The following is a 21436-nucleotide window of genomic DNA, read 5'->3' on the forward strand; positions in this document are numbered from 1 at the left end:
ATCAAGCATTTATTTTAAAAAGCTTCTTCATTTTGTTGTCTAGAACAATAATAAAGCAGTCTTTAAAAAATAAATCTAATAATTTGAACATTCTATAGGCATTTATAGTTATTGACTTACCTCCTTGCAGCAAACAGCCAACAGACCATTTCACTTTCACTTTCAGTTTCAACACGGGCCTCCCGATGATCAGCTGTTCCATGCTGCAGGGATTGCCATAGCCTATTGCCCCCTCTGCAAGCCCCATTTTCCCCATTTGCTGCAAGGAGGTAAATTGCTGGGAGGCAGAGGCCAAAGGGTGGTGTATAAGACGCATCCAAATTTTCACCCACTTTTAGGGGGGGGGGGAAATGTGTCTTATACTCCGAAAAATATGGTAATTTTATTAATATTTTTTTACCATTGTTTTTCAGTTTTCTTAACAGCTATAGCAACCCTCCTCTAAAATAATTAATAAAAACTCACAATAGATGGAATGAACAGATATTTGAGAGCTTCCACACTTTTGCATAATAGCATGCCTGCAAGAGAAGGGGGGGGCATATAATTCAGTGGTTTTGCAGGAAGCTTTCTTTAAATGTGATGCATTGGCATTCAGGTCATAGTTCAAGATCCTCTGCTTCAAGGTTTTTGCAATGCTTTGATGTATCGATCTCTTTATACCCTGCACTGAATTTCTTCTGCTTTGGCCTGGAGGATCCCAACAGTTTCTGAAATGTTTTCAGAGAGATGATATCAAGTTGGACAAGTTTGAGCCTGCTCAAGAAATAGTCTTGACTAAGTGCATTGAGGAATGCAGCTGGATAGACTATGGCATCTTTATCCCCTTGCCATAGGCTGAGAAAAATATAATGAAAACTCTGTATTCATAAAAGCAATGCATTGTGATGAATTTTTTTCAGTTTGTAAATGTAAATCATTCTTTAAAAAAAAAACCCACATCATTTCTTGATTTTTAAAGAAGGGAGGATCAGGGTGTCTTTTTGAAACTGACTGTTTTGTGTTTAAGTTTTGCCTGTAGCAGAATTTGAAAAATTAACAAGACAGGTTAATGATTAATCGCAATTTTGTTTCTTCCCTTCTTCTCTAGGAGGCTCCTGGGCATTATCACCAAAAAGGACGTGTTAAGGCACATGGCTCAAATGGCAAATCAAGATCCTGAATCCATCATGTTTAATTAGGCTGTTCCCAGCAGAGGCCCACATCTTAAAGAAAAGATTCCTACTGAACTGATTGAAAGGAGTTTGAATAAGCTCTTCATTTTTTGTTAAAATAAAATTTAAATTAATAGAACTTTGTTAAGGGTAGAATCCAGGGAAAATTATAACAAACTGAACATTTGAGTTATGTTGGTAAAGGTATTTGAAAATTCAATTTAGCTATGGGCTATTTTTCCTGGGAACATGTTTCTCTTGTCATAAATACAGTCCTTATCATGGCACATTTTTTGCCTTGTCCTGCCTACCATATCCCATTAATATAAATGCATTTTCCTCATGATTTGATGAGGACAGAAAAATCATCTTAACAAAAATTTGGGAGCAGAGAGAAGCCATATCATCTTGATAAAAGATATTTAAAACAGCAAACATATGTATGCCTACAATATAATCAAGAATGCCAAATGTTTTCATTGCACATGCCCTATTTCATATTCCTTACATTTCTATTTGGGTTCTCAAATTAGGTTATTTTCTAAACTTGCATACTTTTGTGAAGAATGTTCTTGCTTTTACTATTTTTGCAGAAGTTCATAGATATCGTAGAAGTAAAAAGTACTTCAGTTAACTTTTAGTACTATTGTTTAGACTGAGTTATTCTGTTCACTTGTAATAGGATGAAATAATCTGCAAATTCTTTCTTTTTTTATGATGAAATTTTCTTTTTACTGTGTTCCCGTACACAAGCATGATGTCAGGTAGAGCACATAAGTTTATATATTTTCCAGGATAACTGACATTAAATTGCAATTCAGGCCACAAATTTTTGTTAAAAAGTATTTTAAACAATAAGCTTCAGTATTCCTAGACAAAAAAACCCCAATTGTTGTTTTTTCCCTAGAGAAAAAAAACCATATTAACACTCAGGGTTTTTATTTTATTTTAATGTATTCATTCTTTGTGGAATTGTTGTATATTTATTTTATGTCACAAATAGATTTTACAGTATGAAATATTTTATAAACCATCTTAGAATTAGTTTAACTAATTTTTTATGGTTAAAAAAAGTATAATCGAGTTTGAAATATGACATGAATATGGTAAATAAAATATCTGCTATAGATAATCTTCATATTACATGTCTCAGGCATGTGATTTTTGGGATGGTCATTTATTACTGGTTCCTGGAAGAAGTATGTTTAAATGGGCTCCAGGAAACATCAAGATGGTTTCCCAGCTTGTAACCCCACTAACATTAGCACATATTCTATAATATGTGGTTTGGTGATAAATGTATTGACTGATGTATACATGAAACCTACGTCCTCTGGGAGCATGTTCAATATTTTGCCAAAAGATTACCCAATTGAAGAACCCATGGTTTTTAATGCCTGGGCGAAAAAAGACTTGCCATTAAGCTACTTATGACAACATGGTATTGGTTTTAAGATTCACCAATATATCACTGTCTGGACACATGAAACAAAGTGTATTTAGCTGATTGTAACCCAATTTTAGAGACTGGGAATAACAATAATTCTAATAATTGACAGGATTTTTTTCCAGAATTGATAGAGGAGGCTTACCTTTATAGAACACCAGAGAATATCTATTATATTTCATTAAAATGTGGTTTTCTACTACTTCAAGTGACAGAAAATAATAGAATAATAACATTAGGAAAATAATAAAAATTATCCAACTTTCCAAAAGTTATTAACCATCCCTACCTTTTACTACAAAGAAATGGCTCTTCTGTGATAAAGTGTGTGAATTTGAGTGTGTGCTTGGAGACAAAATGTCGCTTTATGTGGGTCTGCATAACCAAGCCACAATGGAACCATTTTTAGAAACTGTTTTTAAATTCTTTTCTTTTTGACATCCAAATATAGTTTTTATACATTTAACAAATTAATCTGCACAACATATGGAACAGAGTGGAAATATGAGAGATTGATCTGATAAATATTACATTTTGAAAGGTATTCAGAGGGAAGTTCAGTGTTATAATCGACATAGTTCTGATATATAAAAAGAGTATGATAGTTTTCAACATCCAAATAGGTATGGAAAATATGTTCTATATTTTAGTTATATACATTCTTATGTTTAACTATTAGCCTATAACTTATGAGCAACCCATTGCTTTTTTTGTTTAATATATGCTGAAAAATGATCAAAAGCAGTTGTCTTTCTGTTTCTTGTTATTTCTGAAGAAGAAAAGCCCAGCTTGATAAAATATATTCTAAATTCCAACCTTGAATAATGGGTTTGTTGAAATTTCTTATTTCTCATTTATATGTGTGGATTGAACTTACATACATTCACTAAATGAATAAAAAAGTTTTGGTAAATGAACATCATCAAAAAAACTGTACTTCATGTAGCTCTATCCTGATTTAATATACATTAACTGTTGAAACTGCTCTTTTATTAAAATGTAAATTTTAAAGTAGGTTAAACATTATAATAAAATTGCAAATCCCACAATTTGTGTACTACATATCAAGATACAAACCAGAAGAAACAAAAATACAAAGATCTATTGAGTTCCTTGTATTTGACAATTCATTTATAATATCTAAATTTCATACTTGCTACCTTCCAGAGTGTACCTTAATGCAGAATTTGTGTTCTAGCTTTTGAAAAAATAGACATTTATTATTCATGTTCAGATGAGTGGCAGGAAGATGAAAGTTCAAAACATTTGAATTTCATCAGATTGGCAATGGCTATTCTGTTACACTGTTGCACTGTTGTTACATATGTGGGGAAGGAGGGAAATTACATTTGGGATATGTGTTTAAACAGGAAGAAATTCACTGTTTTAAAATTGTATTAGGAAGCAGATTTTTTTTCTATCTTTGCATTAGTATCACTTGCTGTGCAACTTCAGTCTGGATATTTAAACCATAATGAGCATGTTAGTAATTGAAATGTGCAAAACTTTTCAGTTTTCTCATGTAGATTCAGAGTAAGCAATAGCCAGTATAAATTCAAAATGTACATTATAAGTTTTTGGAATACTCTCCAATTTCCCATAGCATTCTTTCACACCTCCAGCATGCTTCCCTTCCCAGATGTTCCTTCCCCCCTGGTTACAGCAATTACTAGCAAGCTTCAAAGAAAGCGAACATGAGCAGTTGACATTTGGGCCCCCCTCACAAAGCGTTAGCCCTAAAAGAAAAGAAAAGAGAATTTTAAGTATTCAATTGAGATCTGACATTTTAGGTTTGTTGGGATATTTCTTGTGGAAACCATAAAGGAGTTTGTCAGCTCGAATGTGGTGGCCATCAAACCATTTGGATTGGGAAGCAGGGAAATGTTTCCATGCAATCAAGTACTGGATCCTCCCCTTCTGTTTTCGAGACTCCAAAATTTCTTTCACCTCAAAATATTGTTCCCCTCTATGAAAATAGGAAGGGGTGGTGTAGGATGAGTTGGCCGAAGGGGAGAGGTTACTTCTGGTTTCAGCAGGCTACAATGAAATACAGGGTGAATTCTTTTCAGATTTGTTGACAATTGTAATTGTACTACGATTGAGTTGATAATTTTGTTAATTTGGAAGGGACCAATGTACTTAGGGCCAAGTTTTGGGGGATTATTGGATACACTGTATATACTTTGTGGAGATATATAGACTGTCTCTAACTTTCAATTCCTTTGCTTTGGCACATTTTTATCACCCCGCTGTTTGTAGGCTTCTTGTGCTTCCTTTTGTAGTTCTTGTATCCATTCTTGTAATGAAGGGTTCTGGGGTTTGTCGAAAGGTAGTTCTTGGATTTCTACAAAGTCCTGACCTGAAGCCACCTTAAAGGGAGTATACCCGATGGTGCTATGCACTAAATTATTATGCTCCACTTCTATAAACATTAAAAGATCAGTCCAATTATCTTTTGACAATTAATGTAGCATCTGAGGCACTGTTCCAGTACTGAGTTGGCTCATTCACACTCCCCATTCATTTGAGGGTGATGGGAGGAGCTTAAGCCTTGGTTGGTCCCCATGAATTTTTAAAATTCATGCCAAAAGTGCAAGATGAATTGCACTCCTCTGTCTGAGATAATTCAATCAGGAACACTGTGAAGTCTGTAAACATACTGCACAAATAACCTAGCCAAAGTACAGACTGATAGGATCTTTGAGCAAGGGGCAAAGTACTTCCACCCTCTTCAGGATTTCTACACCCTCCTGCAAGATTCGGTATCCCAAGTATTCAATTTTGTCTTTATGGAACTCATACTTTCAGTTTTAGCATACATTTCAGTTGTCTGCAATTTTTTAAAAACAGTTTGTATGAGCTTAACTTGCTCATCCTTCATTTCAGAGTAGATCAGCATGTCATCGAAATACACCAACACCCCTTTGTATAAGTGTTCATGGAGGCCTTCATTTATTAGTTGCATGCACATGGCAGGGGCTCCTTGCAATCAAAACAGTAACAACTGGCATTGAAAATATCACAAGGGGCAGTTGAAAGTCATTTTCCACTCATCCCCCTCCTTAATCCTATCTCTGTAATACTCTTTGCATAAGTCCAGTTTAGTAAAAATCTTCCCCTTGGCTAAGTGGGCTAGCATGTCCTTCATAAGTGGTAGAGGGTATACATTTGCCAGATAGACCATGTTGAGCCCATGGTAATCCACATAGAAGTGGAGAGAAGCACTCCTTGCCTCCTCTGTCCCCAATTAAGGGTGGGAGGAGGTGATCGCATGCCTCTTCCCTGGCTCTGTAATCCTCTCTAAATGGAGTGATTTGGCTAGTCTGTGGATTCTTTGTTGGTTTGTTACAAAAAAAACCAAGGGCTTTGGGAGATCTCCCACCCCCACTGATGAAAAAGCAATGAGGTAATCATTTTGGACCACCACTGCCTGCCTGATTGTGTTAAGCAATGCTGCCTAGAAAAAAAATGTTTTTCAAGCTGTGTCTTTCCCTCTTCCCTCCAACGCAAATTTTCCTTAAATCTGGATGATTTCCTTAGGATATCTTGTGAGGTTAGTGAGACCAGCTGGTATTTTTAAGTGGTGCAAATGAATCTAAGGATTACTTCTCCTGGGTGGAAAATAGTGCTTTGTCAGTTCACTGAATACAGAAGTCTCTTGTCTATGGGGATTCTCCAGTCATCCTTGGGTCATGGTTCTCCCAAAGGTGCTTTTTTCAAGAGGCAGTTGCCTTTGGGATAGGAGTCTCTTGCATTGCTTCGGAGTGGCCAAGGCACATGATTGCTCACTGTTAGTAAGATTTTAAAAGGGGGAGGTAGGGATGTGGATCCTCCCTCCAATTCATTTTAGTTTTCTTTCATGATAATAAGATTTAGTATCATGTCACCAGACTTGAAGTTTATTTAGATATTTGTGGCATGTACTAATTTTATTATGATTCTGACAAGCTTGGGAGGGCAGGGATTTGAAGCTGGGTCCCCTATATATTTTGTTAGTTTATCTCTTTAGCTTGGCATTTTATAGCCCTAGTATGCCCACCCACTTTCTGGAGAGCTTAAATGACCTCCCTGCTAAAGGGCTTCACGTTATGAGCAAGAATTGGCTGCTGATAGTTATCATTGTATTTTAATTATTTTAATTCCTCAAAGTGCTCTGGCACCCTGCCTGATTTGTAACTCCGGCTTCCAGGTATTGCTGATGAAAAGGAAAGTATTCTGACAGAATAGTTTAGGTTTTCATGGTGGCTGTGAGAAGGGACAAAGGAAAAATGAAAAATAAAATCAAGTTTTAGGACATAATTTGAAGGGACTGAAGATCAAGAGTAACAATCTTTCTACTTCTTTCTAGCTTATTGGCCTTTTAAAAAATAATAATCTTTTAAGTGTGCAACAATGGTGGTATAGTAGTTAAATACATAACCCAAGAGATGTTTTTGTGCGCAATGCTTGTCAGTTGTCCAAAATAATTAAATTAATAATGAAAGTTTTTATAAAGCATTTTATATATGTTTTTCAGTAAGCCTGTTGAAAAGCAAAGCAAAGCTTTACAAGTCCAGATAATGAAATGGTTGCTATTGTTGTAATGTAAAGTAAATTCCACTGACTTCGATCATTGTCAAACAACTGTACAAAGGATTACAACTTCAGTCATTTCTTTACTCTGTCTAATCCTACAAAGTATGATTCTGTCAATTGACATGAGACCCAGTGTATTCAGTGTGGCTGTTTATTCTCAAGCTAGGGTAGATACCAAACATATGGAAATAGGGCTAACAGAAAAATCTTAGCTTTCTTATAAATCTACAGTTTAATCAACTGTGTTGTGATGAGAATAGAGACCTTTCAAGATAATGTAAGCTACCACAGATTTTTTAAAACAATTGCATTACACCAAAGAAAAGTATCTTCTTGGAGAATTTAATTTCTAGTTTTTTTCAACTTAGATTATTTTGTTGACATGTCTGAGCCTTGTAAATGTGAAAAAATTAAAAAATCAGAAATTAGCTTTTACGTATGATTTCCAGCAAAAACCACCCATTCTGGACAATGGTTTCACTTAAAAATGCAAAATTTGCTTAACAGCCATGAATTTGCTTAATGCAACTGCAAAATAAAGTTGAAAATTTTATCAGTCATGTGATGTCCAACTTAATGACCAGCATGACTTACAACCATAATTCTGGCTCAATTATGGTCAAAAGTTGAGGACTACCTTTACAGTAAAATTTCATAGTGCCAATAATGCAGATTCTCTTTCCTACTTCTCCATATCAGAAAGTCTTGAAAGAGGTAGAAAGCTAATAGTTGCTTTCTGTACTTTATTATAACTTATGCCTCAAAAATGCATAGCGTTTACGCTACATGTTTCGCAGAATTGATTAAAACATGAATTGATGAGCCTTTGTGATGTCTTGCTGACTATAAATTCTGTTTGTTCATTTTGTAGCTTAGGACATACATTCATTAAGGACAGATGTTAAACTCACCACTGTGGCATTTTGTTTGTTCAATATAGTAACACTGAAAGAGCAGCACGAAATTTGTGTATATACTTCAGATTTCAGTGAGCAGCCTGGTAATATCTTCCACTTTCAAATGGACAGAGAAAACTAAAGGAAAATACACTACACTAATCCTTTGACTATGGTCAAAGCCCAGCATAAGGAGAGTGGAGTGCCAAGTTAAAATACAGAGTAATTGTAAAAAGCTAAAATATTTTTTTAAAGGTATATATATATCAGTGACGTGTGGTGAGGGTTATGGCTGGTGAGGCTGGTGACGTCATCAGGAAGGCAGGGAATGGGACCACGTGTGCAGGAGGCTGAAGCAGCCTCAACCTCCAGCACACGTGGTCCCATTCCCCACCTTCCTGAGTGAACATTAAGGGGACCGCGGAGTGCACTGATCCGCGTAGCATTGCTTCCTCCACCGGCGCCAGTCCCTTCCCCCCCCCCACTCCTTCAAGGTCTCCCACCAACCCAAAGCCCGATCCCCAGCTCCCTCGGGCCTTCTGCATCCCCCTAACTTTTCCTGCACGGCTTCTTCAGCGTCGTCACCTCAGCGAAGCCCTGCCTTGGCAGCCAGCAAAAGACCCGCCGGCTCCCAGGAATGGCCCCACATCAAACGAGAGACTCACCTACAGGGCGGGTTCCCGAGCCACCGACTCTGAGAAAAAAATCGGGGTGAGGGAGGGAGACGGACAAAATGGGGGCAGGAGCTTCCCAGGGGTGTGGGAGAGGAGGAGGAAGAAGAAGAGCCCATCCAAGGCTTGCAGCCGCCGGCGCCCGCAAATGCAGGCCCGTGGCGGTGGGTTGCTTTGCGTTTGCTTCCTAAAGACCCGAGAGGCGGCGGGTCGGCTCTGTTGTTCTCAAGCGGCTTCACCAATCGCTGCCCAGGAAAAGCGGCTCCGCGGGGCCTGGCGGCAAGGCTTGAGTGGGGTGAATGGGAAAGCAACGAAAGGTGCTGCGCTTTCACCCTGCTCAAGCCTTGCCGCCTGCAGCCACTGCCTGCCCTCGCTGCCCCTTTCGTTGCTTTCCCGCCCACCCTCGCTGCCCCTTTTGTTGCTTTCCCATTCAGGCAGCTGTGCTTCCCATTCCCATTTCCCATTCAGGCGGCTTCCCATGCAGGCGGCAAGGCTTGAGCGGGGTGAATGGGAAAGCAACGAAAGGGGCTGCGCTTTCAACCCGCTCAAGCCTTGCTGCCTGCAGCCACTGCCCGCCCTCGCTGCCCCTTTCGTTGCTTTCCCATTCAGGCGGCTGTGCTTTCACCCCGCTCAAGCCTTGCTGCCTGCATGGGAAGCCGCCTGAATGGGAAATGGGAATGGGAAGTGCAGCCGCCTGAATGGGAAAGCAACGAAAGGGGCAGCGATGGTGGGCAGTGGCTGCAGGCGGCAAGGGTTGAGCGGGGTGAAAGCGCAGCCCCTTTTGTTGCTTTCCCATTCACCCCGCTCAAGCCTTGCCGCCTGCATGGGAAGCCGCCTGAATGGGAAATGGGAATGGGAAGCACAGCTGCCTGAATGGGAAAGCAACAAAAGGGGCAGCGAGGGCGGGCGGGAAAGCAACGAAAGGGGCAGCGAGGGCAGGCGGTGGCTGCAGGCAGCAAGGCTTGAGCGGGGTGAAAGCGCAGCCCCTTTCGTTGCTTTCCCATTCAGCCGGCTGTGCTTCCCATTCCCATTTCCCATTCAGGTGGCTTCCCATGCAGGCGGCAAGGCTTGAGCGGGGTGAAAACGCAGCCGCCTGAATGGGAAAGCAACGAAAGGGGCAGCGAGGGCGGGCGGTGGCTGCATAGAGGAGCTCCGAGGAGCTGTGTTTCCCAGGCGTTGGTTGGTGGTAGCTGGACCGGAGCCCAAGTCAACATGAAGGGGACCTTTTCCCCCCATTTTTTTTTCTTTTTATGAGAGCAGTGAGGCTCTGCCTCCCCTGCCTCCACTGACCGCACGTCACTGATTATATATATATATATATATATATATATATATATATATATATATATATATATATATATATATATATATATATATATATATATATATATATATATATATATATATATATATATATATATATATATATATATATATATATATATATATATATATATATATATATATATATATATATATATATATATATATATATATATATATATATATATATATATATATATATATATATATATATATACTCTTTCAACTTCTCCAAACCCTTCAAAATGTCTACCACTTGATTCTATCATGCTAAAGCAACATTATAGAAGTCTACTGAAGAAACACAGTGTAGGAGAAATGAAGGAATATCACAGATGAACTGTTCCCATAGGCTGTCCCACAAGCAAGAGGAGCAGAGCTTGAGTTCCCGATATAAGTTCCCAATTTTAAGATTGCAAGTATGTCAGAGGTACCTAGTAGTAAGATAGGTGGCCAATAAATTTTATAAATAAACAAATGACAACATTACACAAAATATTGTAGATGTCAGAAGGAAAAGTAGCATTTCTTCATTTGGGAAATGACAGGGGAGGGAAGAATTATACAAAGTTTGCTGTAAAAGGTTCTCTTTATCATGAAAATTCAGGTAGTCCCTTCTCGGACTAACATATTTCAGCATAATTCATATTTTTTAAATAAAATATAATTGTAATAAGTGTTAATAAAATGGTAGTCAGTACAGTCTCCTGGTTTTTATCTACTGCAGTCTAACCTAGTTCCAACAACATATCATAAAAACTGTTATAGTAATAAGTAGATAAAGCATCCTTTTAGTGAGTATAATGTCACCCAGAAAGCTTCATAACCAGACATTTCTTTATATGGTGTTAATATTTCCTTCAGTGCGCCATTTCATTTATAAAATAAAATTATCATGTTGCAAGTTACATATAATTAATCATCTTATGAAGAGTGGGCTCAAATGTTAGTTGTTATTAAAGTAGTATGAGTCCACTAGATGGCATTCAAATACTCCAGATAAAGTATCTACTGTGCATAGTATTCACACACACACACACACACATTTTGTAGATAGCTTCATAGGCAATGACATTATTTATATAATGTAAAATGAGGGTATAATTATATCTTTCTTTTACTCTGATTATAATAAAGGAAAATCAATAGAGAATGTTGATTCTTTGGAAAAGTGACCAATGATAAACATTATTTTTTGCTGCTTTAATTCAAGTTGCTTATGATGGGGAATGACTTGAAGAAAAAAGATGTTTTTTGTGGGTATTTCGTCTCATTCTTTTCAGCATTTTTTTCTATAAGACCTCTCTCTCCTTCTCCCTCCCTCCCTCCCTCTCTCCCCCCCCCCTCTCTCTCACACACATACACACTTTAAATTCATAGTCTGTGTCACTGAAGTAAAAAGACTGAACATCTTTCTGGGCCTGTTAACCATATGAAATGTATAAATCTGTTGTAGCCTTTCTGAATCTTGCTGTGTGACTTCCTCTTTTTTGTTTATTTGATCCTTCTCAGGTAAATTAAGCATTAACTGTATATTATTTATTTATTTACTTACTTACTTACTTACTTACTTACTTACTTACTTACTTACTTACTTACTTACTTATTTATTTATTTGCACACATGCAATTTACTGCTGCCAGTGCAAATCTCAATGGTGTTATGAACCAGGACCTTTTCTAACTCTGGATGTACAAAGTTGATTGCACTAAGATAGATCTGATATTGTGTATGATCAGGAGCCCCATTTAGAGTAGTTACTGGCAATCTTCTCCATTCGGCAGGCTAGAAGTTAAAGTTCTACTGAAGTTCAACAATATCTGGATGGGAGTTTGCTACTCCTCATCTGTGCAAAGTAGCCATTCTTCTAACATCAGTTGGGATGATAAAACAAGAGGGAGGAAGTCAAAATCATTAAATCAATTAAAATGCTGCAACAGCAAGCTTGCAAAATATTTCCATTTTGGTTATAGAACGGAGGGGGAATTTATCTGCCTCATGATTTTAGCAGGTGTTTAATGGCACAGACTGAAAGCTCCTGTAGTAAAAAAATATTTTTCTTGTTCAGCATTAACTGGGTTGGAGCAAGGTCACTTTAGATAGGAAAACAGAGGTTGAGTGAAACCCATCTAGCTCAAGCTGCCACCACACATCAAGTGGAATCTGGAGTAGACATATGAGCATCAGTTTAAATTTTCTATGCCATTAAAAAAAAGAAACATCTGTAATTATCATAGGAGCTTTAGAAGGATTGTTTGTTTAATAGATTGTAATTTGTCTGCTATATTCTTTCTACGCAGATATTACTGTTACCATTGCACAGTACTTTTGTCTGTTCTACAACTCAATTTTCCAGTTATTAATTGTTTACCCATTTTAATGTTTTTAATAACCTTATAAATAATACATCAAACCTACTACTAATTTTTATGCAACAAATCATAATGCTTTTTCAGCAAATGTAAACTGGACAACAATGAACTTTGCGTGCTACTGGTATCTATGTTTAAGTGGCAGTGTCTGCTTCCAGAGATCAGGGTATTTCATATAAAATGAAATGTAAATCTTGCTAAACTTGACTGTAAAAAATATGATTTCTGGAATAGAGTTGTCAAAGTCTCAGCTATAAATTTTCACATTTTCAATCACAAATTGACTTCCATGGACCTTACTTCGTACTTAAGTGGTCAGTAGAGGAGGTGTGCATAAGTCCATTGACATGCCTATTTCTTCTATTCTTGTTCTTGTTTTTGTTTGACAAATTCTAATAAATAATAAAATAAAATCTTACAATCTATCATATATTTATTTTTCATTTCATTTTTGGCTTATTGGAGATATGGGAGAGTTAAGGAAAATAGGGCTGTTCTCCCACTTCATCTCAACTAAAAGCATGTAAATTTGCATTTTCCATCAAACATTGATGCTGTATTCTGTGGAAACATAAAAAGAGTCTTGACATTGTCTCTTGTGGGGTCAGGACTGCTTATCTCAACACTTTGAATCAAATGCTTGGAGAACTCTTATTTGTATCCCAGTTAAAGTGGTTCAAGAGAGGGAAGATATAGCTTATTCAATTGTAGTACTGTTTCCCTAAAAATAAGACCTATTCAGAAAATAAGCCCTAGCATGGGTTTTTACACATGCACCTAATATAGGCCCTACCCCCAAATAAGCCCTATTTAGGAGCCTGTGCAGCCACTCGCCTGCCCACTCCATCTGGTTGCTCGCAGTGCTGTGGCCACAAGGCGATGCAGGGTGGTGGCCCTATGCATCCCACACTGGCTTAGCTCAGAGCCCATACAGCCAGCCCCAACAATTGCCTGGTGGCAGCAGCACCTGTACCCATGTGCACTTGGTTGTTGGCCCACTTCTTCTGCTTGCTTGTGTCACAACAGAGCAGGAGGCCAAGCAGTGTGGTGGTGCTGCAGCTGCGAGGTGTTGGGGCTGGGATGGCTCCTGGGGCCCTAAGGTTAGTTGGTGTGAGGTGCATGGGGCAGCTCTACTACCACCCTGTCTCGTGTTGCAGCATCAGCGTGTCGCCCAGCCTCCTGCTCCATTGTGGCTATGAGCAAGCAGAAGAAGTGAGCCGATGGCCATGCATGGCCCTGCTGGATGGGGCTTTTAAAATGTGCATAGTATTGATTGTGATTCTTGTTACACATTAAAGTAATGTCTCTCACCATACAAACATGTTGAGAGTTCTCTGCTTTAGGTACTGCATTGGTATGTGAATGCGTTTTCTTTTTCTGCAACCGGACTCCCCTGTTGTTACATAAAACCTGGTTTGAACACTGTCTATCAATGCCTTGAAAAGCACTTGCAGCAGAGATTAGTTTAAAATTCTCACTGATAGACAATGATTTTTTTTCAAGTAGGCCGCTCTGCATGAAGTCTGGAATCGTCTTCCAGATCTAGAGTGACAGTCGGTGAACAAAGATTAAACTGTTGCCAGCTGTCCTGTGCCTGAGAGCAAATGAATTCCCTTCAGATCAATCCAATTTGATAAAATGTATCCTGTAGAGATGATCTTCTTCTGTGGATAAAGAAAATTGGGCATGCAGGGTAGAAGAAAAACAAATATTCTTCATTCTAAAAATACATGTACTGTTTGCTAGTCCCTACCCAATCTTGGGTAGCTGTGGAGAATTTATTTGTACTTTGATGCTGTTAATCAGAACAGAATTTATGTGGAAAAATGTGAGTGGGATATCTGAAAAGATAAGCTTGTTTTGGCTAAAATAGCCAGTTGTGCAATATAGGGACAAAGGCCTTTGTTTTTATGTATGTATGTATGTATGTATGTATGTATGTATGTATGTATGTATGTATGTATTTATTTATTTATTTATTGAATTTATATTGCTGCCTATTTGCCCATGGAGACTCAAGGCAGCTTACAGAACATTAAAAAAATAATAGAAAGAATCAAATAAATTAATATAGTATAATATAATAAAATCATCCCCTAGCCCCCACCCTCAGCCCCGGCAACAAGAGCTCACACTAGCCATTTAATGGGCTTCAGCCTGCTCTGGGTTCTCCGGGCCCACTAGCAAAACCAGGTCTTCAGCACCTTCCGGAAGAGTATTAGAATGGGGGGCTATTCTGATCTCTGGGGGAATGAAGTTCCAAAGAGAGGGAGCCACCACGGAGAAGGCCCTTCTTCTGTGTCCCACCAGGTGTACCTCCCTAGGGAATGGGACCTGCAGCATTCCCTGCCTCCCCACTCTGATGAGGTGGGTAGATGTGACCGGCAAGAGACAGTCCCTCAGATAACCTGGTCCCAAGCCATGAAGGACTTTAAAGGTGACAAACAGCACCTTGAATTACACCCAGAAGCAAATTGGCAGCCAATGCAGCTCCCACAGGAGAGGTGATACATGGGCACACTGGGGTCTGCACAAAACCATGTGGGCCACTGCCTGGATGCTCTTCAAATGCAGCCCCATGTAGAGCACATTGCAATAGTCAAGATGGGAAGTGACTAGGGCATGAGTAGGGATTGTTGGTCCAGGAAAGGGTGTAACTGGCGCACAACCCGCAATTGCACAAAGGTCCTCCTGGGCACGACTGCCATCGCTTTTCGAACAGGAATCGTGAGTCCACAAGAACCCCCAGATTGCACGCAGGGTCTCTTGGGATATCCAAGACCAAAGATGGCAATTCTCCCTGAGCCAATGAACCCCAAACCCAGAACCACTCAGTCTTGCCAGGGTTTAGTTTCAACCCGTTACTCCCCATCCAGCCTCTAACATCCCTAGGCACTGAGAGATCGAGGACATGGCATCACTTAACTTACCTTGGTCCGAGACATACAGCTGAGTATCATCAGCATATTGGTGATACCTCAGTCCATGGTGATGGATGATCTCACCCAGTGGCTTCATATAAATGTTGAACAGGAGTGGACACAATACAGAGCCTTGTGAAATCCCTCAAAGCAGTGGGTGAGGGCTGGCTCTCTCCCCTCCTATCAACACTGACTGAGAGTGGTCACAGAGGAAAGAAGTGAACCAGGATAGCACAAGGCCTCCCACTCCCATCCCCCGAAGCTGCTCCAGGAGAATACCATGGCTAATGGTATTGAAAGCTGCCAAGAGGTCAAGTAGAGCAAGAATGGATGCACTACACCCATTCCTCCTGCCAGAGATCATCGAAAAATGCAACCAATGCCATTTCTGTTCCAAATCCAGGCCTGAATCCTGATTGTAGAGGTCAAGATAATCCGTTTTATCCAGAAACCTCTAGTGCTTCCACACAACCACCTACTCAACAACCTTCCCCCAAAAGGGAAGATTGGAGACAGATAGGAAATTATTCAACTGGGTGGAATCCAGCAATCGTTTCTTAAGAAGAGGGTGAAGTTTCTTAAGAAGAGCCTCCTTAAAGTGCTGGGGCACTGGCCCCTCCTGTAGTGAAGCATTAATCACCGCCGGAGTCCACCTGCCTGTCACCTCCTGGGAAGCTTTCACAAGCCAGGAGGAAGATGGGTCTAAAACACAGGTGCTTGCTTACATACTCCCTAGGATGCTGTCCACTTCCTCGGGAGCTACAGGTTCAAACAGATAACAGGGCAAGAACCTGCCTCAGGGGCATCCATCAGACTACCAACCACGCCAGCATATAACTGGGAATGAAGTCGAGCGATTTTGTCTTCCAGAAAATCCGCAAATTCTTCAGCACGCCCTTCAGGTGCACCTCAATCGCCTTCTTCCCCAGGAGGAGGAGGCTCACCTTAAAGAGGGTTCTTTTGGACAGCCTCAGATGAAACATAATAGCCATGCAGAGTGACTGAGGGATATTCTCATAGCAGCCTAAAATGGCTTGTGTGTGAATCAGTAATCAATTCAGTGTGCCAAATCACATCCATGACATAAATTGTGTTAATAGAAGAAGAAACCATTCTTTAAATCATGTACAGTTAAGAATTGCTTGAAGCCAAGGGTAGGGAATGAGATCATGGATTTGTCCTCATGTCTCCTAGGCATGACATTCATCTCATCCACAGCCCACAGCTAAGACTGCCTGTCTCATTGCCTCAAAGCAGCTCCCTCCCTCTTACCCGCCCCCCCCCAAAGACCAGGAGAAGGCACTTTGACATAACACTCTGACTGTGCATAAAGGAAAATTCAGGAGGGCACAACAAAAAAAGAAGTAACAAAAGTATTTTGTGATACAGTGAGATCCAAGTAAGGAAGAGACCTGTGAGGATATAGTTTTAATAGGGCTACTATCTTAGTAAGATGTAGCTTTGAGCACTTGAGAGAAATGTTTTTTCCTTTCATGACCTTACTCACATTCAAAGTTTGTAAACCTATCTGGAACAAAATAAAATGATATGCCAGTATCAACATTTTTATGAATAGTGATGCAGTTTGTGATCCAAATGTGTATAAATACACATATAACGAAATAAAGTGTGAACAAATTATAATGGGTAGGCGTGAGCAAACCTGACTGATTTGTTCCACATTTAATATTTCAATATTAGTTACTTATAAAAAGCAGTGTAGTATGTGATATTTTCTTTTAATTTATTTATCCTTATTTTAATTTTTAAAAAACTAGCTGCCAAATTTCATCTTGCTTTAACCTAGCCAACATAATTCATCTTGGTTTATTTGATTATGGTTAAAACAATTGTTATTTCTGATGGTATCTAATGGCTGTTGGATTTTTTTGAGTTGGATGGAACGCTGCTAGTCATTTTTGGCAATATTTAATTGTGTGTAATGGATTAATTTGTAAGGCTATTTGTTGATAATCTTTAATTGCTAATTTTTAATTGGGCTTTGATTACTTGAAGAGAGGAATTAGGGAGAAGTTGTTTAAATGGAAATGGAGAGATAAATATTTCAATTGTTATTTCTGGTAGCCCTCATTGGACTTTTCCTGATTAATAAAAAGAATTGGAGCTTTAGAGCTTTATAGAAAAGAGGATAAGGAATGGAATAATATCTTAAGAGTCAATGATAAGATGTTATAATGTTGACTATAAATGCTGGGGATGAAAGAGGAACTTTCTTTGAATGTTTCTTTTTTTCATATATGCATGCAAATATATTTATATATATATAATTTTATTTTGTATTAAGCCTTTTTCCTCTGCACTTTTTCAATATACAGATACAGGTAGGTAGGTAGGTAGGTAGGTAGGTAGGTAGGTAGATAGATAGATAGATAGATAGATAGATAGATAGATAGATAGATAGATAGATAGATTGATTGATGGATTTCTAATTTTTTCAAGACTTTTGCATTACTCTTACTTGCTTGATATAATCCTTAACAAAATTATTGAAACAAATTCATCTTTTTCCATAACTCCGGTTCCCTAATTATTAAGTTAATTTTGCTACTGTGGTCACATCTATTTCATATCTATTTATATGAAATGGCCCAGGATAAAACTGCAGAATTTTTACTCTCTCCATAAACAAGAATTGTTGTGCTGACATAGCTAAATTTGGTGCTACCTCATGTGAAGCTACTTTAAATAAACAGTTTATCCTTTGGAATGGCATTAGTACAAGTCTATTTGTAACAAAGACATATGCCAGTTTTCTTAAAGATAAACAAGGATTTTCATGTATAAATTCAAAGAAACATAGTCTCCCCCCCCCTCCCGAATAGTATTTCACCCTTAAGGGAAAAGCCACATCTTTGTGCTCTATATTCTCAGCTGTTAAATTATAGATGTCAGCATTGGGAGTTCTAAACGGAAGTTAGTATATCTTTAGATTCTAATTGGATGTTTTCCTTATACAACCGGAGAGAAGAATTCTGAACAATTTTTATAATAACTTGTAGTAGAATCTATCTTGTATTGCTGAATATCTTCAGATTTATTTCTTTATTTTTTATGTATATGATGTACAGAAGAATCTGTGGTAAGGCACACTGCTACAAAAGTAAGAGATATATCCTTCATGGGCACCTGAAATAGTGGAGATATTTTGAAGAACAAAATACAAAGAACAAGCCTTTGATGCTCAGATGTAATAAAAGATGCTAGTCCATCACCAAAATGAAATACAATTGAACTGCAAGTCCAGGAGATTTCCGGGATGTGTCACTTAGACCCATTCAAGACAAAGGTCTTGAAAATGCCTGATGGAAATGAGAAATTTTGTTTATTCCCTACCTTAACATGGTTTTAATAGGCAGCTGTCTCCACATCAGATTTTTTTAAACTATCACAATAAGATACAAGTGAAAGTCGAAAAATTAGAATAACTTGCAAAAGTTCATTTATTTCAGTAATGCAACTTAAAAGATGAAACTAATATATGAGATAGACTCATTACATGCAAAGCAAGATAGTTCAAGCCGTGATTTGTCATAATTGTGATGATTATGGCTTACAGCACATGAAAACCCCAAATCCACAATCTCAGAAAATTAGAATATTGTGAAAAGGTGCAATATTCTAGGCTCAAAGTGTCCCACTCTAATCAGCTAATTAAACCATAACACCTGCAAAGCATTCCTGAGCCTTTAAATGGTCAATCATGGGAAAGACTGCTGACCTGACAGTTGTGCAGAAAACCATCATTGGCCTCAAAAGGTAATTGCAAAAGAAGTTGGATGTTCCCAAAGTGCTGTATCAAAGCACATTAATAGAAAGTTATGTGGAAGGGAAAAGTGTGGAAGAAAAAGGTGCACAAGCAGCAGTAATGACTGCAGCCTGGAGAGGATTGTCAGGAAAAGGCCATTCAAAAGTGTAATATACTTCTGAATATATCATTATTATATTAATCAAAATTAGACCTCACATTTTTAAAGATTAAGTTGGGAAATAATACTGGAATTTTCGTATTTTGTTCATATAGCAATTTTCTTTTCTGGATTAAACTAAACTGAGAAAGAGAGGAGAGGAAAACTGATGTAAAATTACCCATCTGATTCATGGACCGGTTGGAATCCAAATTGTATCAGTTCAAGTCAAGCGTTGCACCACAAGTGAACTTTGTACTACTTCAGATAAGAGACTAGAACTGTTCTATAATGGAAAAATAAAAAGTTGAACATGTTTTTATGACTACACATATATTCTGAACATGCTATTCAAAGAATAAAGTGAACCGTATTCTCAAACACTTTGAAATTTCACTGTAGGCAGTTTGAATCTCTTGAGACAAATGTCTAATCTTCATAAAGTGAAAGGTCAGTATATTAAAATAAATATCTTCAAGAGCTACCATCTCTCCTGATAAAAGGAGATCTGTTTTGTAGATGAATGGCAGATAATCACTCTATGTTTATATGAAAAGGCATGACATCAGGGCATTTGTAATTTGCTCAAGATGAGGTTTTGAAGCGATTTGGGAATTTCGCCCAATTCTCACATGGCACAGAGAAGGAAGGATTGAGTGTTTCTTCCTGGGCAATACAATTAAGCTGACAGGAGTCTCTGGAGACAAGAACTCATCTTTCAATATACACTAATTTGTGGATGTCATTTAACTCAGAATACTTGACATCAAATAAACAGAGATGGCAGATGGTATTTACAATACTGTTCCCACTTCCAATGAATTTTTTTTTAAAATATAGGAAATAACTAGTTGCTTATTGATTATCTTCAGCATTGTTCAAGAGTAGACTGAAGTTTCCTTCAAAGGTTTCTAATAGAAGTGGAATATTATTTTTTTAATAAAAAAATTCATTTTTAATTTTCAAAACAAACACAACACATCCTTCTTTACATACTGTAGAAAGTGTATCAGTTGGTTACAAAAAGGCTTTCGTGCATCTCTTCCACAGTCAACAAACATAATTCATATTAACTCAAGTATTTTAACTCAGATATTTATACATGTTACCATCATCATACCTCCATTTTCATTTGACTATAATTCTTTAAACATCCATCATAAAATATACCAAGATTTAATACATGACCACATACTGGCATTTCATTTACTATTTCTAAAATCCTCCAGTAACACTGAATCTTTATGAACTATTCTAGCTAACATCCATAATAAACACCCATTTAATAACAAAATTTTCTAATCCTCCTTTCCAAATCACTGTTTACAATTTACATCCCATTTCCTTATGTTGTACCCATACCTATATATACGTTGTTATCATTATCCCTCCTTTATTTAACTATATCCTGTATCATAACATTTTCCCCCTAATAATCAAGACTTAACTGTATCTAACTTAGTTCTTTTTTATTAACCTTTATATATAATCCAAAAGGTTATCTAATCTTCCTTTCATGGTACCATTCAATATTCATATCCAATTATTACTTATCATAACATTACACATTGTATACATTATTATCATTATCAGTTATTTATTTAACTATATCTATTGTCACTAAATTTCACTAAGTTTAACTAGTTTTAAATTATACTCTTCCATCTATCAACCTGTATCGTTCCAGTAGCAAAACAGTCTCATATCTTCTGCCATTTGTGCTGTCAGTCTTCTAATCATCAATCAAATTTGTATGGACTCCTCTTAGCAACTCCTTGCTTATAAAATCTCTCATGTAATTTCGATGCCCTTCTTCTGTTTCCTTAATCAGCTTATCTTTGATTGTCGGTAGTGTTATCAATGATATTGCTAATAAAATTTCTCTCTTTAAATCCATAAATTATTTTGTTTTTTCTTCATCTGTATCTTGCAATCTGGGGTAGATTTCCCCCTCCATTTAATTCCTTTTTCAGTATTCCACTCTTTCCATTTTCAGAGACAAACCAATCACCATAAATATCAGCAAATTTATTTTCTTTATATTCATTTTCCTCTTCGATTTTTAGGATTTTAACCACTTTTTCCACTTGATAGCCACTTTTTCCACTTGATAAACATCTCCAACTTCTTCATCATATTTTACTGTTAGAT

At 37.8% G+C, this 21436-nt stretch overlaps 1 protein-coding gene across 1 annotated transcript in view; it reads left to right on the forward strand.

Moving 5' to 3' along the window:
- The window catches only part of CLCN4 (chloride voltage-gated channel 4), a 37665-nt gene extending 35371 nt beyond the window's left edge, over positions 1-2294 (forward strand). The window contains exon 12 of the mRNA XM_081948742.1: positions 1091-2294. Within this exon, the coding sequence (XP_081804868.1) occupies positions 1091-1181 (91 nt within the window). The 3' untranslated portion in view covers positions 1182-2294. The remainder of the gene's footprint in view (positions 1-1090) is intronic.
- The last annotated feature ends 19142 nt before the right edge of the window (positions 2295-21436 follow it).

This window comes from Natrix helvetica, assembly GCF_964273705.1.
Source record: "Natrix helvetica genome assembly, chromosome: 3".
Taxonomy (NCBI): Eukaryota; Metazoa; Chordata; class Lepidosauria; order Squamata; family Natricidae; genus Natrix; species Natrix helvetica.